This window comes from Glandiceps talaboti, chromosome 8 (genome assembly GCF_964340395.1).
Source record: "Glandiceps talaboti chromosome 8, keGlaTala1.1, whole genome shotgun sequence".
NCBI classification, from domain to species: domain Eukaryota; kingdom Metazoa; phylum Hemichordata; class Enteropneusta; family Spengelidae; genus Glandiceps; species Glandiceps talaboti.
In genome coordinates, this window is record NC_135556.1 from 16,953,642 (window position 1) to 16,978,837 (window position 25,196).

The 25,196-nt window shown below is 34.3% G+C and overlaps 2 protein-coding genes across 2 annotated transcripts in view; one reads left to right on the forward strand and one right to left on the reverse strand.

The window, feature by feature from the left end:
* Nucleotides 1-11,963, reverse strand: part of LOC144439479 (cytoplasmic dynein 2 heavy chain 1-like) — a 58,410-nt gene extending 46,447 nt beyond the window's left edge. The window contains exons 1-17 of the mRNA XM_078128767.1: nt 11,839-11,963; nt 10,296-10,522; nt 9,483-9,629; nt 8,752-8,908; nt 7,927-8,190; nt 6,999-7,231; nt 6,401-6,572; nt 5,834-5,984; nt 5,383-5,530; nt 4,521-4,696; nt 3,894-4,089; nt 3,159-3,416; nt 2,431-2,529; nt 1,573-1,712; nt 938-1,166; nt 638-765; nt 1-188 (exon numbers count right to left, since the gene is read on the reverse strand). The exon at nt 1-188 is cut by the window's left edge and continues 56 nt beyond it. Of these exons, the coding sequence (XP_077984893.1) occupies nt 1-188; nt 638-765; nt 938-1,166; nt 1,573-1,712; nt 2,431-2,529; nt 3,159-3,416; nt 3,894-4,089; nt 4,521-4,696; nt 5,383-5,530; nt 5,834-5,984; nt 6,401-6,572; nt 6,999-7,231; nt 7,927-8,190; nt 8,752-8,908; nt 9,483-9,629; nt 10,296-10,496 (2,887 nt within the window). The 5' untranslated portion in view covers nt 10,497-10,522; nt 11,839-11,963. The remainder of the gene's footprint in view (nt 189-637; nt 766-937; nt 1,167-1,572; nt 1,713-2,430; nt 2,530-3,158; nt 3,417-3,893; nt 4,090-4,520; nt 4,697-5,382; nt 5,531-5,833; nt 5,985-6,400; nt 6,573-6,998; nt 7,232-7,926; nt 8,191-8,751; nt 8,909-9,482; nt 9,630-10,295; nt 10,523-11,838) is intronic.
* Nucleotides 11,964-12,110: 147 nt separating this feature from the next.
* On the forward strand, nt 12,111-24,526 carry LOC144438470 (DCN1-like protein 4). Its single transcript, XM_078127502.1, has 8 exons — nt 12,111-12,211; nt 13,610-13,714; nt 14,649-14,800; nt 16,861-17,109; nt 19,739-19,847; nt 20,558-20,662; nt 21,406-21,508; nt 22,068-24,526. Exons 3-8 carry the CDS (start codon nt 14,721-14,723, stop codon nt 22,121-22,123), a joined length of 702 nt encoding a protein of 233 aa, XP_077983628.1. The 5' UTR covers nt 12,111-12,211; nt 13,610-13,714; nt 14,649-14,720; the 3' UTR covers nt 22,124-24,526.
* Nucleotides 24,527-25,196: the final 670 nt, after the last annotated feature.

Here is a 25,196-nt window from a genome sequence, read left to right on the forward strand (position 1 = left end):
CCACTGTCTGTGGTCTGGTAGACAATGCCTCCATACCATCATTGACAAACTTCTCTATTTCTGTAGTATGACTACTAATAGACTTTCTCAGTGACAACAATAACGCATCAAATAGTCTCTGGATGTGATCATCTATAACTGCCTTGACTGGTGTTGTAGATACTGTGATACAGTCTACTTTGATAACACTGTGAAAAGAAGATATTAACATCAGCGTGTGTTCTTCTACATGGGTCAATTCTAGGATCTGGATGTTGTTCAGGTATATTACTATTAGAGACTATTACATTGCAGATATGTAGATTTGCACAAATCTGTCCACACAAACAAACAAACAAACAAACAAGCACACATCCATCCATCCATATCCATCCATACACACACACACACACACACACAAAGCACACACACACAAAGCACATACATAAACACATACATCCATACATACAGACACACACACACACACACACACACAATTTACAAACAAATAAATAAATAAATAAATAAATATAAAGTGACGACCATGCAGCATAGGAGATTTTTTTTTATTTGTTATTTTCACTTTCCGTTCTGCTGCATCTACAAATGAAGTGAAAGAAATTCAGTTTTTATCAGACAATCTACATCAAAATCTCACCCAGGTAACTTCTCTGCATCTCTTCCTCTGGCTTTCAAACCTCTAAAATTTCTTTCCCAGTCAGGCACCGTCTGTAAATTTTCTTCCACAACTTGGTCCAGATCAAGGGAACCAAGCACAACCCAATCCTGAAAAAATTACAAGGTATAAACTCCTTTAGGAAAAGAAACATATAAGACTGTAAAATATTGTTGTTGGCAGTGCTCCACATGGTTTGCTTATCACGAATAATTGGAACATGTGACTTTTGTCAAGAGGGCATTTTTGTCACTTCATGGGTCAAATGAAAGCCAACCATACCTTGAACTTTGCCTTTGCAGCTTCAAGACGTGTAAATAGATCTTCTGCCTTGCGATACACAGTAGTGAAACCAGCTGCATTTCTCTCAATCATGACAGGGAAGATAAGATTCTCCAAGCTATCACCTACACCTTTGAAGTGATTCGGAATACATATAAACTTCTTCATTTCCCGGAAATACTTGGCACGGATTTCTTCCATGGGTGGACGGAACTGTAAGCGCTGTTGCCTGGGAGATACATCAGAAATAGAAATTTAATACATGTAATTACAAAACAGCAGGTCTGCATGATTAGTAAAATGTAGAGGGTGTCAAAATGTTAGCCAGATACCTGTTGTTGATGTCAAACTATGAAACCAGGTAGCATTGAAAACACTGCATGCAAGACTGTAAATACCCTAAGTATACCACATTGATGTTGACATGTCATGGATTCTGTCATTATTAGATATGATCATCTGAACCAAAAAATTTCATTAATTTCACTTTGCATTCACATGATTCCATGTGGAATGCTTGCCCATTTATTTGCATAACATTTTCGGCATTGCACTACAATGCTGATACCAATAGTATATACAAAATGTACATTCATGCAAGTAGTCACTGGTACCTATGTATTACATTTCTTTACCTGTATGTCAGCTCTACCCTGATTTCTGGTAAGTTTTCATTCAAAGCTTCTAACCCCATTTGATATTGGTGTTCTAAGGCTTTATACAGCTGTCTATCCCAATGGGCTTTCCATGGTTTCATATTATCACTGCGGAATCCCTGGTACAGAAAAAACAACATATTTTTATAGTTATGACAGAATACAATAGCACTATAAATGGCAACTTGACAAGGGAGTTCCAATGCAGTATACTCATAAATTATTTGTACGTGTACTTGCTGTGTTTTCTAAGGCCAAACTTTCCCCTGTGAAGCATGTGAAAATGCAACAGAAAACAATGTATGCATGAGTGCAATACCCTGAGTATCTCAACTGGCACTCACACTTCCTTAGGTTCTAGTAATAGCTTTTATGTTTTTATGTTTTCATCTAAAACAGGAACTGTTGAAAAAAAATATGTCAGTGTGTTAATTCATGCACATGTACCTAGAACACCTAGAGTGACTTGCTGGAATAAGTGTTAGTCATTCAAATTAATGGAATAGACCTGTTGCTGGTTCCAAGATGCATTGTGCATCTACCCATACAACAGCATACATTCCATATGCAGGGTGTTTACACGTGCTACTCGAGGATGGCTGTCACTGACCATACCCTGGGTTCACTCGTAACTTCCTTCTCTGTCATTGATGGTGTTTTAGTCTTTGTTCTATAGAATCACTCACATCATTTCATGATGGAAATATTATTTCAAATTTAATAAAGACAAAACAAGCCTAAACATGACAATGCGATCTCACGCAATGCATCTTGAAGCCAGAAAATCGACTATTAGTGACACTATAATAATTTGATATCTTGGAGATTTTGTCTGACCTGTTGGACAAGGTTAGCCATCAAATGTCTGATATCCATCAGGCCTTCCTTCCATCGTGTCTGCTGTCTTAGCAGATCTACTCCCATTAGTGTTACCACCTGTCAAACAAGTCACATAAAAATAGTTTTAAAACAAATAATCACAAAAGTTGTCAACACTTCTGAAAGATATTTGTAAATGTAGAATTCAAGAAGCTATATCGTCATGGATAGAATTGAATGAGAAAATCATTTATGGTTGACACATAACCAAAAATAGCAATGTAAGACAAGCTTTGAACTTTGACACATTCATATACATGTACAACTTTGTGTGAAAGTGTTTTCTTTTCTTTTCTCATATGGTAGTATAGAAAACCTACCATATACAACCCTTTAAGAAATCAGTTTCTAGTAAATCTATGTAATTACAACCTACAAATAGGGTTAACTACAGTAGCAATCACAGCACTACTGGCAATATTCATGAATTACAGCGAAAATTTCAAATCTACCATCTTGAATGGTGTATCATGGAAAATGTGGTAAATCTATCAGTGTTTTATTAAACAATCTTTCACATTGTTGATAACAATAAATAATCTAGTCTTGTTCACCTACACCTTTTGAGGGCCTTCCTTCTAATCATCACAGATTAAAATATTACTGCAACTACAAATAATCCATATAACTCTCTAGCATCGCAGCATGCTCAGTTAGAAATTACAGTAATTTGGCTATTGACTTACCTTTTCACATACTATATTGTGACACTTTCTAAGTCTTCTATTTTCAGATGTCAGTCTGTCGGCAGCAGTTTGTAGTTTTGCTATGTAGGCCTCCAGTTCTTCCGGGTTATCCCATGTGATTTGTACTTTACCATCACTCTCCTTAACTCCTGGTTTAGGATTCTTAATAATCTTTTCAAAAGCCAAGGCAGAGTCTAACATCATGGCTTGCTGACTGGGTATCATCTGCTGGTCAATGGTATTGTAGAAATGGGCAACCTGGAAAGTAAAGGTGATACAGGATAGTTACATTTTGTTAGTCTTTCAACTTTATATCATTTGTGTTATATATGTAAAATACAGTGATTCTACTTGATTAGCCAATCAGACTTTCTTGTTATCTTGCTTGGCATGACTATTGTTAACATTTGAATTGTATACACAAAAAAAGTTAAATTCCATTGCCAAATGTCATAATGAATGTTTGATGTTTATTTTATTGTCAGTCTATGTGTTTGAGCCGTATGCTCATTGGTCAGTAGACCTATTATAATTGCAAAAATAAATTGTGAACTTCTTGAACTATGTTTGATGGTGAAAAAAATGCTGCTTTTTTTTTTGCTTGAAGCATCCATAGTGTCATACCACATACATTAACTATATCAAAGTGAAAAGTTATATCAAATGCACCCAGGGATAGAAACTATAATTATAATAGATAATTGAACTACAGTAACTATAAGGTGTAGACCATACCTGTTTCAGAATGACGCCATGTCTATAGAATTTCTGTGCAGTGCCTGCAGTGTGTTGTATCTTAGCTGGTACAGGGAAACCTAACGCTTGTAACTGACGGACTTCTCTCAATAAAGTTACAAGTCTTTCACTGTAATGTACTCTCAGTTTACCATCTTTATGGTTCAGTTCCATCAACTTTCCACTTGTCTGCAGACTATGAAGAATACACATGATACTAATTTAGTGTTATGTGCGACGTCTATCTTTGTGTGATCATGTATGCCATTGCATCGGAAAGATAAAGGATACACTAGTTTGGCCACTGGGGGCGCTATTCAGAAGTAGATATCTGACTGCTGTGAGAGTCTGCATGTACACCTATATACATGTACATGTACTTTAAAATCGTTCTTTGATGGCAAAAGTCTAATACCCCTATAGTTATGCTTCTTTCATTTTCATCTCCAATTTATTAGGAACTCATGAAGTTCTTCTATAAACACTTGTGTTTACTTCTTATACTACGACACAACTGGCATCCATGACAAAAATTTAAAAAATATAAATGAACTTATTTTGAAAATAGAAATTTCAGAAAAATTATAACTCTTCATTTGGAAAAAAGGAAGTATTTTGCAATGTTACCTGAGTGGTTTGTATGGGTCATCAATTGATGCTTGCATATCTCTTGACCAATTATCAAACTGGTCTCTCCTCCATTGTTGTAATTCATCTAACAATTCTGCTGCATCTCGATTGAACCTTTTGAAGCCTGACAAATCACCAAGCAAAGCTTGAGCTGTCTTTGATGTTTCCTCAACCTTAACATGATAAAAATATACAAAAACTTAATTACTGATTACAGAAAAGCCAAGGAAAAACTACTCAAAATCAGTGTCATGGTTTGAAAATATCATGAGCACGTTTGGGATTACACAGGAATGTAAGTTTTATTCTGATTCCCAGCCTTCACTAATATAGATTAAGTAGATTAAGTAAAAAGCAAATACGATTATGAACATGAATCTGAATGTAGCTATGAATATGAATATGAATATGAATATGAATATGAATATGAATATGAATATGAATATGAATACGAATACGAATACGAATACGAATATAGATACTAATATGAATAAAAATGCAAAGAAATGCAAACACAAATACAAATACAAATAAATATAAACCCACTTACATTGTAGATACTATTTTCAATTGTAAATAATATAACTAATATCATAGACAGTTTTTGCCTCCACTGTCCATATTTGCTAATATACATGGTTTTCTGAAATATCATTTCTTTGATTATTAACCCCTGGCAATATAGGGAGAAGACCATATTGCCCAAAAAAGAATATGAACAGTGCCTGAATGGCGGCATTATACATGTATCTATTGCATGTCAGCAAAATGATATTGAAATATTGTATGTTGTTTTGAGGTTCTGTCACAATGTTGTCTTCACCGACAAGGATAACAATATATACATAGTTCTCCTTACCTTTGCTTCTAGTTGTCTGACCCATACAATGTTATTGACCACTTCAGGTAGGTTTTTACCTGATGGAGAGGTACCATCACTGGTCCTTGTCACAAAGTCATCACGTATTGTCTTGATATAAACCTGTAGCTGACCTAGCAGAGTCTCTCTGTTATGGAAATGTGAAAGTGTCTATTAGTATGACATCTATTCTGAAGGACTTCCTCTGATACAAGCATAGAAACAGATACATACACATACACAGACACAGACACATGCTTACACATACACACATGCAGACACAGACACACACATGCACACAGATACACACACAGACACAGACAGACAGACAGACAGACAGACAGACACACACAGACAGACAGACACACACACACACACACACACACACACACACACACACACACACACACACACACACACATACACATACACATATATATATCATGCTTACCTTTCAGCCACCAGCTCTTTACTAATATTGGGTCTTTTGACCAATTCCTTGTATCGTTGGAATTCTCTAAGTAGCTGATGCGAGTTGGCTTCTAATTCTCTGAACTGTGTACGTAGTTTACCAGCAATTCTCTGTTCAGCCGGTACCATAGCTGTCAAATGGATGATAAAATCATAAATTAAAATTGATATTAAATTTCCTCCTGTCCAACATTTTTATGCAGCATAAATTGAAATCTATGAGTCAGAAGCTTGTAAAGTCACAACAGTTTTTTTTTTTAAATAATAATTTTTATAAGTTGAAATTCTATGTCCACAGATGCTACTTGAATATGTATCTATTATCAACCTATGCTTGGAGTGACACTAAACCCATGACATCCCTACTGACATTGCGAATGGGTATGGAAATCAAATCTTTGATTATCATGCTGGTACAGTGGAAGTGATCATTTTACCATTCTCATGTTATGTATGTTAAAAGCAGATTTAATCTGGAAAAAAACAACAACATTACTAATTTTTCAGAAACAGATTTAGACTTGATATTAGCATGCTATTCACATACCTCTTTCATATTGTGATACAGCAGCTCTCCACAATGGTTGTGTATATGGGTTATATTGTAATGGATTGAGTCCAGCAAATGGAGAAAAGGCATCAGCTGTACGTAGTTCTTGTTGTTCACTGTTAGATAGAAGTCTGACCAATTGTTCATGTACAGTTCTCAATGTGGATACCTGGATCACCATAGAGGAAAATGAATTACATCAATTGAAACTTTTTTTTTTTTTCTCTTCAGATACATACAGACACTTTTGAAAAGCTATAGTATCATGCAATCATTTTTTTCTATGAATAGCAAATGACACATATAACCACTCTCGACAAACAATTATTTTTCGTTCAGCTGACTGAGATATAGGTGACATAAAGGTCCTTTATCATTCAGCAAGATAAGGGGCCTTTTCAAGGAAAACACAAAAGATATACCTAGGGGGTCTTGTCACAAACAATGGGAAACAAAATTATGATTAGACATCTTTCACAGTATTTCCATCAAAATTACAAACATTGTTGAAGAATAAATAAACTGGCTTTTGACTTCCTTTTGTAAGACAACACTGACTTTGTAGTAACATATAAAAAGTACAAATGTGACCCACCTCTTCAAGTCTGTTGCCAAGACTACCTAGTCCCTCTGGTACATATTTCTCTCCTTTCCATTGATGAGGTGTATATCTCTTCCAGAATTGTACAGTAAGTTGTTCACAAGCAACAACCCATCGTTCACAGATCGCAATGCCTGATCTCAGTGCTTCTTTCACTTTATGAAATGGATCACGCCATAGATCCAGGGATCCTAGTTTACGTTGTACATATCTGCCTAGTGCTCCACCTGGAGTGACAAAATATAAACAACAATGAATGGGCAGTGAAAGAGCTACTTCAGAGCCCAATATTTATAACTGGGTTTAATACCCTCAAAAATGTACCTGATTACCAAAGGGTTTTTACTGGGTTGCGTTCCTCATTCATATATCATTCATTGATAGATTGAAACTAAAAGGTGCTGATCATGAGGTGTTTTGAAATGTTACATTATACATTTGGTCTTACAGATATAAGCTTTACTGATCCTTATTTACAGAAAAGGGGAACTTTCAAGCCTCCATCTTGAATATCAAAATGATTTTGAAAGGTGAATTATGGGAAATGTTGTAGCATTTCCTTGATAAACTGTTGTAAACAATCTGTTCCAATGTTTGTTACTACAACAATTATCAGTAATATTTTAGTCTTGGTTAACCAGACCATTGTAAGAGGGCTTACCCTGTACTGTGACCACCCCAGATTACATATCACTGCAAGTACAAATAATCCCACAGTCCTTTGCATCTGAGCATGATCATTTTAGATTGCAAACAAGCTGACATTTTATAAGCTTGTTGTGACAATTGCAGTCAGTCTGATTACTATAGGATATCAACTGGGAGACATGGCCTTGAGATTAGTAATATCTGTTTTTATACTGCATGTTAGACAAAACAAGACAATATCCACTCTATCGTCGAACACAGTGTTTCAACTTACCAACAACTTCCATCAAATGTCTCATCCTTGTCTCAGGGTAAGGATCAAATTCAGTTTGTTTCCAGATATCATCCAGACAATCCTGTGTGGTTTCCACTAATTCTAGACCTTCCACGAGCGCCAGGGCATCCAGATTACCATATTCCCTGGATACTGGTTGGAATAATTCCTGGAAATTTTGGGCTCTTTCCTTGTTTTCCAGCTTGGAACTGGTGATGGCTACTTCAGCCCAATATTGGATTTCATCAGATGGTGTCAAAATACCTATGAAAAACATTACAGTGCATTTGAAATAAGTCTTGTGTTATAACTCATCAAACATCAATACATGAAATCATACACATTTTTCCTTTTCATCAACACTTTTTATGAGCTATTTTCTTTTGCAATGCTCATTTTTCCAAATTTTCCTGAAGATATATCAGTTTATAACAGTCAGTTAGTCTATACCAGTGGTATATCAGTAGTATAGAAGTAAAGCCACACAAAATGCAAACAGTACACCTTCAAGGCACAAAATTGCGGTGGTTGCTATTTCAAATAATTATATTACTGTATTCAACTTCTGTACTATAATAAGGAGTGAAGTTTTTCATGTGCTACATATGAGTCAATACATGGTTAGACTGTACAATACATTGTGTTGCTTTGCCCTCATTGACCTGCTGTGAAAGGGGCTGACTGATATGTGAGGACATCCCATCATGGTATATCTTACAGACTATATACGTACATGGTCAGTCCAAACAGAATATCATCTCAAAATAGGAAATAAACCAAAAGTCTTGTATCATTACATAATCTGAATGGAATACTAAAACTCACCTCCAAGACTATCATCTTTTTTATTACTTCTCATCGAAGGGTCTTGTTTTCTGATAACACTACCTAATCCTGCTTCTAATTCACTCAGTAAACTTTGGAGCTTGGGATCAAAATTACGACTCCATTTCTCGTTTTCCAGCAGTAGTGGAGCAAATACCTGTACAGAAGGATAAACACAGATGCACACAAAAAAATGTTATGAGTCACATGTACATGTACTTCGGAAATCAATGATCACTTGAAAAGATTAGATGTAAGGAAACTGCTTTTAACTTGTTTAAATGTGTATGAATCTTAACCCTGTGAGAAAGTTCAATTGATGACATAGTAATATATCTTACATTGTGTGATAAAATATTTTCAAGTCTGTATTCATTGAAACATAACCTGTAGTTAGTGTTAATGAAAATTTAACACTAAAGCCATTACACATGTACATAATTACAATTACATACATGTCTAATATTTTAAGCTTAAATGCGTGATTCCATCATCCATGTTTGAAAATTTACAAATTCACAATTTACATGTAGGTGATACAAAAGCACCTGTACAGTACTGTTTGCTAACTGCTCCTAACATACTTTGTGAGCCCCTGATCCAAAGGAGGTGCAATAAACAAACAAACAAACAAACAAACAAACAAACAAACAAACACGAATTTTAGCAAACAACATTACAAAAAGTATGTCTCAGAAGATAAATTTAGTTTTGATTTCACAGCAGCTTACCTTCTGTACAGAATGGTACAATGCATTGACAGGAGAATCCAACATGGATGATACAAATACATTAGAATGTAAATTATCAGGTGTTATTACTTCTGGTTGTAATTTGAAGAATACCAACACTTTCTCTTTTGTATCACTTGGCTCAACCTGAATAAAAAGTAGTAGAAACATAGATGTTTGTGTAAAGTAATGTACAACAATACCTGAAATTGATAAAAACTGATAATGGTAATTCACTGCAAATATAGCAGTATAATAACATGCTCAATTTTAATTAAGCTTTAGACGCAGAATATATATGTAAAAAGATGTAAAAAGATTATAAAATAGAGTATTCAATCCTATACCTCTACAATGAGATTCTGTCTATATATATTATCATCACAATCCATACAATTCTACTGACATCTCTCTCAAACATTCTGGGGTCATCATGATGAAAACCACAAAGAAAAGTCAAGTATGAAACTAGTTCTTGTGCCTAACCTCTTTACAGTTTTAACCTAGCTAGCCTGTCGACTGGCTGGATTTGTGACTCTAGCTTCACTATCACATATTATTATGGACAGTATGCTAATGAACAAGTATAGCAAAGTCATGGTCCAACCAGTGGATGGGCTTAGTTTCATCAACCTCACACTCACAGTCACTTATTATATACATGTATCATTATAGTAAATTCCCCTTTTTATCCAAGACAATCTACGTAATTAAAATCATTCCCCTCACTTATTTCACATTTCTAGATGCAGTACTTTAACAACAACTCATGCAAAAAACAGATTGTTATTTCTAAGCATATTTCAACCATACCTTATTGAGCATTTGAACTTGTTTATTGCCACCATGCGTTTCCAGTCTTGCAGCCAATACTCCACAGTTTCCATCATCCAAGAATCCGTTCAACTCGCTGCTATTGGATAACTGTGAAATAGCTGGATCAGATACTGGAATACTAAAGTAATTTCCAGTCGTTGTCAGGAGAAACTCCTTTCTGGAGTCCCCAGTGGGCATTTTGTTTTATTGATAAGGCTTCTCCTCTGTAAGAAAGATCAAATACAACAGAATCATGAGAATTATAATCTTATACCTATGGTTTATGCAAACTACACTGTCTACTATACAATGCTCATTTACATATAACTGTTGGTACTGCAAGCCTCATACAGATTATATCAAAACTTGCACCAGGACTTTCAATGTAGATTCTAAAACATATTTTGGTCCAGGAGACAATCAACCCTGACATAAACCAAATGCATTGTTAATTTGACACACATTTGAGCAAATGATAGAATTCAGCCTGGCAGAAAAAATGAAATTCCTGGTTGTATTCCTGAATCTGCATTTCTATTATCATGCTGACTGGGTTATAATTGTGAAATGCTTTCCACATCCATTTTGACGAAAGTAAGCTTACTGTGTTCAGATAGAGAAAACGATGGTATCTACCAGGTATTCAATATTACACTGTAAAATAACTTCATGACATTTTTTATTGCTATTTCAAAACATTTCAAATACTCAAACAACTCAATGAATTTGTGTAAATTAACTAAAATACAATGTACACAGTGATGTCTACACGCACACAAACACACACACACACACACACACACACACACATTTTTCAGCAACTATAAATATTAATAATATCGGATAATATTTTTCAATATCACTGTACTGAAAAAGACAAACAACTACCATTATTGCCATACTACATTACAAACATTTTATAGACGATAACTGTTTTAACTATTTTTTTTCCCAAATCTTAATATAGCTGAATCTGCAATAATTAAATCCTCTCTTAATGTCAGCCAGCTGTGATTGTGAACCTAAATGAGATACACACTTGAATTATAATAGATTCCCTGATCGTGTGGATTTCAATGCAGTAATATAATTCAGATCATGTAATGTTACAGTGATAATTGGTCGGGCACAAATGGACACAGTAATAGCCAGTATAGTTTACAAATACAATCACAGTACTTAAAGTATCAGGTGATAATTGAACAGGGATAAAATTGTCATTGACAAATAATTACATCATCATGGTGATTGATACATTAAAATTAAATCAGAATTTTGGAATTTCTTTTCATGAAATTCAAAAAAAATGATCATAATAATAAAACAATTGATTTCAAACAGAAAATGTAAAGCATGTTTGCTTCGACATTCATTTCACTGAGTTATTTTGTATGCAACACATAATTTTGCAACATCGTCTTCACATGATGTTGTTGAAGATGTTCACATTCTGGCGACTGTCAGACCTGTTTCATGTGTTTATCGACCACTGATATTTCCAAATGAAAATAAACAAAATCTCTTGCATTTGTGATCATACCTGTCTGTAAAATTAGTTATTCCTCTCAAACCAGTAAAATTTTACGGCCTCTTCGCGCTAACAGTGCGGTTGCGTCTGTATCTATGGTTATCAGGTGGTGCATAGACAACAACCCGGCATTTCTATTTTGACCTGAGGAATGTCTGGTCACTGACCGCTGGAGCTGTAAAACATCTAATGATTCGTCATTTCAAGTCATGTGACAGACATATGATAAGAACAGCCTATCACAGAAGTTGTTGGGTATTGGGCTGAAGTTTCTTCAACGCGCATGTGTGAGACCAACATGGCGGATCTTTTGACGAAATCGTGAAACTTTGTTGATTTGACAGATTTTTACCGGTTATAGTAACTCCCGCTCCACAGGTTTTATGTGAGTAGTGTCTGAAGCCAAGGAGATAATTTAGAGGGCAGAAATGAGTCTGTTATGAATGAAACATTTCGAGAAGGCGGACTTTTAGCTGTGCTAAAATTGGCCGCCATTGCGTGAATGTATTAGTTTATTAGCACTACATGCAGATGATGAATCGCAATGAATTGAATGGGTGGAATGTAGGTTGTTTCGTAACCAAGCATAGTTGTCGAGTCATCGAATATCGCTTCTTTTGCGCTTTTGAGCTCATTATCTCCTCGTCTCTAAATTTTGCGAGGTTAGCAGTTTAGACCGTTATGCATATTCGACATTGTGGTTGTTTTTCCCGGTAACGTCGTCACTGAGTGAGTGCCGATCAAGGGTACATATCGAGTGACCGGGCATTCGAACAATTAATCTTGTTTACATTGCTATCGCACTGCAGATAAGGACTGTGTTCTTTGCTTTAGCATTAATATATAGTTGACAAACAGCGTATTTATTACTATCCTAGTTTCGCTGAACTTGGCCCATGTTTGACGAATACATAGATTTGTAAATTGGTGCATAATGTGATCATTTTTGTGTAACGTTGCATTTGTAAAAGTAGTTTGTGGCGTCAAAACAAAGAAAGGGACTTTATTATGCTTGGTGAGTTTCGATAACTTATTAAACTTACTGAACCTAAAATTCATAAAATATGATATGCCACCTTCGATATTGTGACCATAAATTCTTCAAAATAGGAAAAATTCTTTTCCTGAAAAAATGAAAATATGATGGAGGTCACCTAGCTAACGTCGCCGCAAACCACGGCCTGTTTTACGGTAACGTTCTTGACGAGTCTCCCACAGGTGTAGTGGTAATAATAATAATAATAATAATAATAATAATAATAATAATAATAATAATAACAATAATAATAATTTATTTTTTAAAGACCACTACACAAACATGTCTCAGCGGTCTGAACATTACAAAATGAGAAAGACTAGCAAAAGAGCAACAGCAACAAAAATCTAGCATAAGAACACAATAACTCTAGAAATAATAACTCTGGCTTTCGAGAATGCCCAGCTAATAACCTTGAGAAAATGTTTGGAAAATTAAGCCTGCAGTGTATTCTCCTTCAAAATTTGTGATTTTATAAATATATACATTTAAATATATGCACTGCATGTACATGGTTTGCATATCATGTTGTTTTCATATGAATAGAGATATGCATGAATATTAATTATCATTACAACATTAAAAGTCTAAACATGTCAAGAAACAAAAATATCATTTAGTTACTGTTTTTCTGTGCAGTCTGGTACTAGTATTTGCCACACTAGTTTATGGAAAAGACACCACTAACTTGTATTCGTTATTTATATTTGTAAACAACACCTAACTGAAATGTGCATACAATTTCAGGTTGGGACAGGTGAAACAGTACAGCTAGCTGTGTTGAACTTCTCCTTGGACTCTACCATCCTGGAGCATCATTGTCAACCCTTATATTGCTCATTTACACATCTGGTAGGGACTTTAGAAGCCTATTTTTTTAGTATGCTACGTGTGTGTGTGTGTGTGTGTGTGTGTGTGTGTGTGTGTGTGTGTGTGTGTGTGTGTGCGCGCGTGCCTGTCTGTCTGTCTGTCTGTCTGTCTGTCTGACTGATTGACTGTGCATGTTACTAAGAGAAAGAGACTCAGAGAGGAAGAGTTAGTGGGATTGAGCAGCAGGGGAGTTAATGTCTATGTTTGTTTGTGCAAGGATAGATAATTATAATGGTTGCCTTGAAGTTGAAGTGTATATTGTAGTTGCATAGCAAGCAATCTGTAGCATAGAAACAAGATACATGTAATTTATTATTAGGTTATTTGTTATTTCTCACTGTTATTTAAATGTTAGTCATAGTATCACACTATGAAAAACTAATGCTGTACTACTGTATGACACTACTCAAATTACATAAAATATTTTCATCTTCCACAAACCTTACAGTAATGATGATATCTGACTTTCAAAATGAGGAAGCTAGTTAGATTCAAGCACCTTAGCATGTACAAAGTACTCAGGGTAATCAAAGACAGTGTCACTGATTTCTTGAAAACAATAGGAATTCATTAATAAAAGTGAAGTTTTTGACATGCAAAGTTGCCAAGACTCAAGGTTCAATCAGTGCATTCAGGATAAGAAACAGTTGCAATTTGTTAGTGAGACTGTCCACAGTGCTGGATGTGCAACTGCACTAGCTTTCATCCACGCTGTGAGAGTTAACGTAGTCATAGATCAGTGCCATGGACAGCCTACAATGTAGCTAACAAATCGTCAAAGATTTCTGTCCTGAACTTATCCATTGTTTTCTGGGTAGAATACTGATTAGAGACACCTAAGTAACCATGACAAATACAATATTGAGACACTGTCAAGCTGGAGTCTTTTAACTTTTTGTTTTTATCATCTTTACAGAACCTTGGAACAGGTGTGAAATCAGAGCAAACCTTTCCCTCTGCCAACTTCTTGTCACCTGTAGTAGCAAACATGCCACCAAGGAGAAAACGAAAAACTAGTTCAGTAGATGAACAAACCACAACACTCAAGAGGAGCAAAAAAGAATCAAGGTATAATAATTACTTGTTTTAATCCTGTCTCTTCTTGGGGAATGCGTGGGGAGGGGGTATTTGTATTTAGAAAAACAAACACAAGTTGAACAAAACAGGATTAAGATGTCAACCTGGCATTGATTTGATAGTATTGTACGTAGCAGCCTTGTTGTCTCTGTATGAATAAAGTATTGCCCTTAGTTTTCAGTACATATAAAGTACAAGAGAAAACCTATATTCTAGATTTCCCAGCTGATCTATGCATAGTTGAAATAACAAGGCCATATTAGATATCTATTTTAATTTGTTTACCATTTCTAAACCTGGTCTTTATTGGCATTACTGTGGTAATAAACTTTCAAATTGAATTCATTTACTGTAAAATCTAAGGATAAGAGAAAGTGATACCACATCGACAAATTTTAAAGTTTGCAAAACTTTTGACTTGGACCATTTCCAAGAAAATGACTTGTCACAATTTTCATGTCATTCTTTATGTCTGTTCCTTATAGTAGAGTACTGTAGTTTTGGTACAGTTGTTTACAATTGAATGAAGGTGGTGACTTGTCACTTCATTTCAGAGTGTTTTTCACACCAATTGTAGCGCTAGATCAATCCAATAGGACAGACAGGTAGCAATTTCATTTTGTTTGTGAGTACACAAATTAATATGAGGTATTCAGAATGCAAGGAGCACAACTTTTGCATAATATTTTGATTTTTATAGACATCGATGTTAAGATATTGTGTTTGTCCTTGAAAATGTTGAGCAGAAGACCTTGACCTAGTTTACATCTAAATCTCAGTAATACAAGTATAACAAATGAACATTGACACTAGAAAAATAGGTCACCACAAGGTCACTTTGCAACAACCTGGTGCTTTAGCTTATAAAGGATAGTGCTTTTATATAAGCCAATTGTAATCTACGTATAAATGCACTGTGCTTTTGCTAAGGTTGGGGAGCTCCGGTAACAGAAAGGGGAAAGAGGTAAAACTGGCAGTGTTTCCCATAGAATCTATCATAATTTTGGTTTGGAACCTTCAGTAAACTGATATGGGAACCCTGGTAGATTTTACCAACTTACTGCCCTTAAAAACAGTGTTACTTTACTGTGGGAATTCAACAGGAGATAGCGATTTGTAACCAAACAATATATTTTATAATGGGTGAAATGATAGCTATGATGTCGCTGTAGTTGTGTGTCATAAATATGCTTTATCAAGGATCACTGGTGTAGAGTGATTCAAATGTTATAGAGTTTGAATTGGATTGTTTATTCACCAGATACAAAAAATGTGTGCATCACTTCAAAGAAGTTATTCTCATGATATAATATATCTGATGAGGGCCACAGAAATAGTTCAATCTATCTGATGAGGGCCACAGAAATAGTTCAATCTAAACTAGTCAAGTCGGTAACCTGACAAAAATAAATTAACAAGAAATATGTACAAATGAGTAACTGTGCAATAAATGAATGTCAACAGAGTAATAGAGCAAATACCACCAAATAGAAATGGTTTACATTTTAGCTTATTACCTTTTGCTGAGGTGCAAAACCAGTTGGCCATTGCAGGCATTTGTTCTCAATGACTATCAATTTGTGTCAAGCAGTGAAATTTCAGGACTAATAAATGCTAAAGCAGCAATGGTCTGAACAGTTTTCTATGGTTAATCCTCTCTACCATAGAGGGGGTGTATTTGTCTGTATACAAATAATTAACTACAGGTTGTAAAAAACAGGGTTTAATTTACAGTATCATCACATAAAACGGTATGATATGTATCATTTCACAAAATATGAAAATGATAGCTTAAATTCAATCTGATTAAAATCTGATGGAGGAATTACTCAATTAACCCAATTTCATTTTATCACCATTATTTCCTATGTATGTTGACGTTTTTGTATTTGAGGTTGTTGCTCTTTAGTTGAATACAGAATGTGAAATTTTGTGAAGTCAGAAAAAAGATGTGGAATTGTATCTATACTGTCAATGGCTAAAAAATGTCCATGTAGTACTCAAACTATGGTTGGAGAAATAAATAACAGTATTCTCAATTTCTTTCCCAGCTCAAGGAAAAAAAATGCTGCATATGATCCTCTAAGAGAACCCTTTTCAAACAAGAGGTGCCAGATTTGGTTCCAAGAATATTCCAGTGATGAAGATGGTATTGGACCAGATGGCATGGAAAAATTTTGTGAAGACATCGGTGTTGAACCTGAAAATATAGTGATGCTAGTAATAGCATGGAAACTAGAAGCTAAACAAATGGGATTCTTTACATTAGATGAATGGCTAAAAGGAATGACACAATTACAGTAAGTTAACACAACTGAACTAGTGTGTTAGTGATATAGGCATGGAGGTGTCCATCGGTTTAGAGGGCACACTGATGCCAAGACCTGTGATTCAACGGTGTATCACTGAAAGGACAATAGAGGCAAAAAAGATTTTCAATTTGGTGTTTCTTGGCAACCAAGTAAAAATTATGTGATGTTAATTCATGAAATAACTCCAGACCCAAACATTTATGGAAATACCCTTATATCCAGGAAGGGCACTCCCTTTAAATTCAGAAAAGTTCTTATAGCATATCAGCCAATTTACATAAAAATGTTATTTTGTTGTGTTGGATTATTTAATTCACTGTTTAGAATTCACAACAAAAATGAATTTCATCATCCAACAGTGAACTAAAAGACAGACTTCATCTTCATTTGGAAATGACCCAAAAGCTCAAAATATTTTTTTTTAGGTTGATGTGTTGCTATCATTTTGTCAAAATCATGGATATGAGCTCATCTCTTAAAAACTCATTTGGAGAGCTCTGTATAGAACCCCAAGCTAGTTTTTACACTGCTGTGGCACTTAGAAGGATTGGGCTTTGCAAACGTGTAGATTTCTCACTTTTCTGGGAAACTGAAGTAGCTATTTACATGTACTAATATTTCAAAAACATAGCTATTAAAGTGAAAGTCATGCTATATGTAATTTGTCCAAATAGATATACACCAGAATGCAAAGAATTGAATGTTTCTAAACAATAATGAATACATGCATATACATGTCTTTATGACAGTTGCAGTCAACCTGAATCTAATAATCAACATGATAGATTATAATAATATTTTATATGAAGGCAGTCTATTGATATTAAAATAATCTCTAGCCATAAACTAGTATTATGCCTCATAATCTGTGGAATTAATATGATGATTGATCGTTTTATCATAATGCTGGTTGTCAAACATATACAGATATTTAAAAGAAATATTGCTGAATAGAGACTTTGTGTTGATTCACTAAAATAATTTCTAAAATTTATGTTTGGAGCATTTGTGTTGCAAGCATTAAAGTTAAAATTAAGAGTTGTCGTCAGTGACTGACTGGTTAAACCGCTTGCCTCTTACAACAACTAACAGGGGTCAGGGTTCAAATCCAGGTCTAGGTTTGGTATAGATAAAAATCAATAAAAAGTATCTTATGATTATTAAGTCAGTTATGAAAAGATAAATAAAGTCATACATGCGATACTAGATTTTATCTTTCAATATATTTAATTGAAGTTCTTTGTCAGAGAACTTTTGTTATGGTTTTCACGCTCTTTGCTTCATGACCACTTCAATATATTTGGTCTATTACTAGTAAAACCCTGACAAGTTATTTCAGTATGACTTATTTTTGTTTCTTTTCATCATGAATTTTTTGTAAAAGACACAACAGAATACCAGAGATTGATTGATACATATGTAGACTAGTACTTGTAGGAAACAACAGCTGCAACATTGTCCTATTGAAGGACAGTCAATAATAATAATAAAAAAAGATGAACACTAGAACAAATTATGTAACTTATATTTATTTTAAAATTTACAGCACACAGCAATGTTAGACTAAAATTTGATTGGAATAATGAGATGAACTCTGTAAACTGTCTGTGCCATATTGTATTCCTGGAATTGTATTCCTGGAATGAAAATTACGCTATGGAATGAGATGAATTCTGTGAACTGTCTATGTCATATTGTATTCCTGGAATGAAAATTACGCGATGGAATGAGGTGAATTCTGTGAACTGTCTATGTCATATTGTATTCCTGGAATGAAAATTACGCTATGGAATGAGATGAATTCTGTGAACTGTCTATGTCATATTGTATTCCTGGAATGAAAATTAAGCTATTACAAATTGATTTTGAAGACTACATGATATTTGAAGTTTCTGTTATACATTGAATGTCAAATCACATTAACAGTCATATTTAGTTACATAATGATGTGTATCAAATTGTATTGCTTTCAATGCAGTATCTCATAGTCATAACTAAAATGTATGACTATTACTAATACTGTAATTCAGGGTTCAGTTGATAGTGTAAATATATATGTCAGTTATACAAAATGTAAAATCACCATGGAAATCACAACTTAAAATATAGAGTCAACATAACACATGTAACAGATAGTGTATTTATCTTGTCTTTATTGTGAAAAATTATGGAGGAAAAATGAGCCAACTAACCTGTATCTTGCCCTTAACTCTCCAATACATAACTGATGTTATCATGAACTCTGTAATACACATACAACTGAAGCTATCAAATTGACAACAGTAAATCAAAGTATGTTTTTTGATAGATTTCCATTCCTGATACATGTAGTAGTATGATATACATTGGAATTCTAGGTTTACTAGGAATTTCATTTTTTCACTTAAATCTGTTTTTAACCAGTCAGTCATAATTTTCATTAATTTCAGAAGATATTTGTAGAGAGTCTTAGTGAAATACATTACAATGAGCAGACTGAGGAGAAATCTACAAATGTAATGCTTAATGAATGTATATTAGAAATTATGAGGAGAATTCTTTAAATATTAATAATCTTGTTATTTCTTCTACAATCACAGCCATTCTAACCGTATTCTTTCACTACTGTCATTCACAGAGTTGACTCAGTCGTCAAAGTACGAGCAAAGCTGGAATTCCTAAGGTCACTACTCAATGACCCAGTATTATTTAAACAAATTTATAGATTTGCATATGACTTTGCCAGGGTAAGTGTCACACTTTCTTCTGACCACAATTGTTCAAAGAACACATTTATGTAACATGACATGTAGGGTCAATGCTTCCTGTAGAGGTTTTGATAATTACACTTGTATGTGTAAGAAAATAATCATGTAAATATAACATAGGCTGTATTTTGCCATCAACACAAATTGTATCTAGGCATTTACCATCATTTTACCAATTTAAACCTTCCTTGTGTCATAAAAGCTTTGAAGAAAGCAAGGGTTACCTTGGCCCATCATTAGTTCCACGCTGTGATTACTGAAAACATGTTGACTTTCATTACCTTTGTGTACAAGTAGTATGTCAGGTGCTGTCTTTGAATAAATTTACATGAAATTGTAAGCATACTGTCCAACTCTCGTGTTCCTAATTGCTTCTACAAATCGTCCAAATTTTTATATTTTTAATCGCTTCCAAAGTGAGCTAAGACAGATGGAAGAAAAAGCACAGGCCTAATGCAACCAATACTCTTATTCCAGTCTTTATTTATAAGATGAAAATCACATTAGTATTTTTTATAGAGATTGTAGATTCTGGGTCTTTGTGAACGTCAATAAAAGTTATGTATAACCAGCATTCAATAATTTATTATAGAGAGTGCACTAAGCAATACCAACAGTGGTAATAACTTGAAAGTGAAACAATGAATTGAATACAGTTGATAACAGTATTGTATGCCATTATTTCTTAGGACAAAGATCAGCGCAGTATGGACATAGAAACAGCAAAAATTATGTTATCATTATTACTAGGAAGGCAATGGGTGCTTTTCTCTTCCTTCCACCAATTCCTTGAGGTAAGTCATCATATCTTACCCAAATTTTGATTTTGTAAGTTTTCTATCTATAGATGTTTATATTGAAACAAATTATTATTTCATAGAATAATAGGTGAATAGTATATTTAATCCGTCGCTGTTATCAAATTAAAAGAAAATTGTGCACACTTTCCTTCATTCTGTACTGGATATTGTTTTTTTTAGAGGTTACAAAGCTAAGACACAAAATGAATAATGTAGACATGTGAAGAATCGTTATACTCAACTGAATACAGAAACGAGCATTTCTTTAAATTCAAGTACAGTGCACAGACAAACTATGTATCTGTTTGCCTGTGGTTTTGTGTAGAGGAAAATATGATTGATGTTCAGTTTAGTCTTGTGTATATTTACAAAGTATAAAGGGCTGTTGTAGCACTAGAGATCAATGCCAGGGTAATAATTGTTAGACCCTGGAGCTCTCTTGAGAAAGGTACATGATAAGTGAACTTTATTACTATTATGACTATTATGATATTGTTATTATTATTATTATTATATTATATAATACGTTTGTAATCACTGTGATCAGACACATCAACCTATTTCATATTGGTTTGCAATTAATGTGAGAAATGTGTCAATTAATTATCAGCAATTGTTAAAGACCATACTTTTATAACAAAGTTGAAATTCTTCTAAAATAAGTAATCCAAAACGATTTTACGACGTTGTCTTGGGATAGTGTCAAGTGATGTGTTCTGTTTCTCTTTCTGTTGCAGCAATCCAAGTACAAAGTTATAAACAAGGATCAATGGTGCAATATTTTAGAATTCAGCAGAACCATTAACTCAGATCTTTCAAACTACGATGAGGATGGTGCCTGTAAGTATTGTCAGCTCTCTTTCTTGAATGGCTATATTTCAATCCCAGGTCATTGCATTAGTGATATCAAAATAAGGTTACATATGGGATTATTCTTTTGTTCTGGGCAAACTTTTTCTTTAGCTCTGCCAAACGACTGGATTTTTAATCCTAATCCAAAGTGGGACTTAAACATCACAAAAATACTGGGGTATATAAATTTGTATATGAGGAAAGATTTATTTAGTTTGTGTTCGCTATACCACAGATCAAATGGATGGGACGTTACTATGACAACATTACAAAAGTTTATTAGACTTGTAATTATCTCTGTCATTCTGGCTGTGTATGTGTGTCTCACTTTCATCTCTCTCTCTCTCTCTCTCTCTCTCTCTCTCTCTCTCTCTCTCTCATCTCTCTCTCTCTCTCATCTCTCTCATCTCTCTCTCATCTCTCTCTCTCTCTCTCTCTCTCTCTCTCTCTCTCCTGTGTCTTTTTCACAAAACATGGTTGAAACAATCAACACATAAGTCGACAAACATATTTATTCATGTGTGTTTTTGTTTGTTCCTCTGTATAGGGCCTGTTATGCTGGATGAATTTGTGGAATGGCAGCGTGCCAGGGCATTGTCATAATAAAACTGCTCTAAATATCAGAATGTAAATGGTTTTGTGTACCAAAGCAATCACATGCCAAACAGAAGCTTTTTTAGCAAAGTCCAAGAAGAAACCCAAAGTTAGCATAAACAAGTAAAACAAGTTATACCTGATATTTTGCTACCTCCACATAGAGTTATAGTTAAACAAACGGAATATTTACTATAAACTTAAAACAAGGACAGTTTTTGAGATCATAAACATGGCAGTATAGTTTGACTTAAAACTGAAAAAGTGTTGAGGCAAATATTTCATGATTTAATTCTGATAGTTAAGAAAAAATAGGGTAATTTGATAGTGTATTTTTAAAAAAAAAAACAGATTGAATCGCTGAAAGTAATATTTGACCATACCAGTTAATTAATAGCTAAACTAGAGTTTTGTCACAGGATGATTTTTATTTATCAATCAAGATTTTGTTATCTGATGGGGGACTGTTACGCACCTTATACCCAAGGTGATTTACTCTTCGTCTCTATTTGCCTATGAAAGCAGCTTCTCAAATCTGATATATTTTGTGGTAAGTAACTGAGCACTTAGCATGTGTACGATTTGGTTGGAAGTTAGCAGTGGCAAGCACACTGGTTCTGTAGATTGTAGATAGTTATTCAGGTAATACAGAATACTGAGTTATGTGACTCAGATACTCAACTAAGCCAAAGATAAAATGAACTACTCACGCACGATTTTGTATATGTTAACTTTTAATAGTTTCATATTCATTGTCTTACCAATTTATCCACAATAAACAGAAGAAATAGATTTATCATTTTGCTATCAATAACCTCCATTGCAAAGGTGTACTTTTCATGTTGTAAAATATTTTTATTTTGTACTGGGAAAGATAACTGCTTCTGATTTATTCCTAGAAAATATTTGTTCTTGCTATCACTTCTAATTTTTTTGTGTTCTGTTTCCAATTTAGCATTCTAAAGAGAATATAACTTTTCGTTTAATCAGTGCTAACTGATCTCTGTGAAGTGCTTAACAGTTAGAGGCAAGCTTTTGGTAAGGTTTGAGTTTTTCGATTGACTGGTTTGCCTTTGAAAGGCCAGCACTACATCTTTATCTAGTCTTGTAAACCCTGTCTTTGCAATATACTAGCATTCTAAAGAGAATATAACTTTTCGTTTAATCAGTGCTAACTGATCTCTGTGAAGTGCTTAACAGTTAGAGGCAAACTTTTGGTAAGGTTTGAGTTTTTCGATTGACTGGTTTGCCTTTGAAAGGCCAGCACTACATCTTTATCTAGTCTTGTCAACCCTGTCTTTGTGACAGTGCACTGAAATAACAACTTCAAAAAAGAAAACAAAATGAAAACATCTCAAAGCTGTTAATGTTGACAGATTCATTTCTGCTATTTTTTGATTCCGTTGGTGCAGTATTAAAAGATCTTTCATTTTTGCAAATAAGGAAGTAATGTTATATCAGTTCGTAATAAAAATGTACACATCAGAAGGCTTTCTTGGGAGTAAAGTGCCACATGGTTATACATTCTGCCAACTTTTTTGTCGTTTTACATGTAGTACAAATAGATTCCACAGAAATGTGACTATATTAGTCATCAACTTAAAGACTTGGACGCATTGTAGGTGTAGAAAGACCTTCCAAAAAAAACCCCCGTTATAGAAGTGATAACTTATATCATGCTATATGCGTAAGTTGTAATGGCTACAAATTGCATCGACGCATCTATCATACCACAGACTACTTTTGAACAATATATGTAAATAGAGAGAACAGGAGTGATTTATATTGATTAAATCTATGGAGTTTAAACTTTAATTTTTTCCCCCTATTAAGAGAGTAAAAGAATTACACTTTGAGAGGCTGTCTTAATAAAGCCGAGAGTTACTATTTCTTGTACTATACTATCATCAGAATTACACCAAGGTGAAAGTTTCATTGATCATTCCCAAAACAGTGAGTAAAATGAGAGCGAGAGAACAAGGAAAATATTCATTCCTCTTTTTCAAGAAAAAGACACAGATTTAGTAGAGTTGTCCATGACACTACGTTGTACAAACCACAGGTAGTGGGAGTATATTATTCAGCAGTTAGAAGAAGAAAAGTCTGAAGACAAGATGGCTGGGTAGTGTTTTAGATAGCCTTTCCAAGAAATAGTTTCTGATATTGGAAAGTAGAGTTGTAGTAAGTTAGTGTGGTCCTGATATCTGATAAGTATCATTTAGTGATTTTGACTGTAGGCATTGTCTTGAGAATGCATGTAATGGTGTACAATTTCTTGTTTTGTTGATGGTTTTGTAATGAACGTTCTTTTCTTACATGATAAAAAAAAGAGTAAAAATTGAACTGCAGCACAGCACTGATTTGAGCTGTACACTTTTTCCAGGTCTTGTCAATACATTGTACGAATGTTTCTGGAGAATAAAAATCTAGAGACTTTCAACTTAAAGTTGAGTTTGTTCAAATTTTTTTTGCACAGTTGAAATGTATAGTCCAAGCTCGGGTAAGTGTGTGTGTGTGTGTGTGTGTGTGTGTGTGGGTGTGTGGGTGGGTGGGTGGGGGTGAGTGCGTGTGTGCGTGCTCGCGCGTATGTGTGTGTGTGTGTATAAATGACTAAAAAGATAAAAGCTGCTGAGCAGTGCTGATTGCCTTGGTACTTTGTAGAGAGGTTCTAGATGGATGATTGTTCAATCAAATCATGTGGTCAAAAAGTTGATTTTGCTGCTCGGAGGATTTAAACTGATGGATGGGTAGTGATTTAAACTTTTGTTCTAAACACAAATTTGAAAATTGTTACCTGAAATTTTTTACTACATTTCAGTCTTTATCAACAGACTGTGTGACCTTGTAGACACATGAATAGTGGGTCAATCTGTTGATAAACTGTCGAAAATTTCAGATAACAATTTTCAAGTTTGTGTGTGGAACAAAAGTTCAATCACAGTCCCTCTGTGATAGGGGGACTGTGGTTCAATTAATAATATGGTTTACACCACTGAGCACAGATGACTTTTCATCTGATGGATAGCAGGTGTTTGTGTGTGCAGGTTGATAATATTTGTGATGACAGATGAAAAATTGTCAG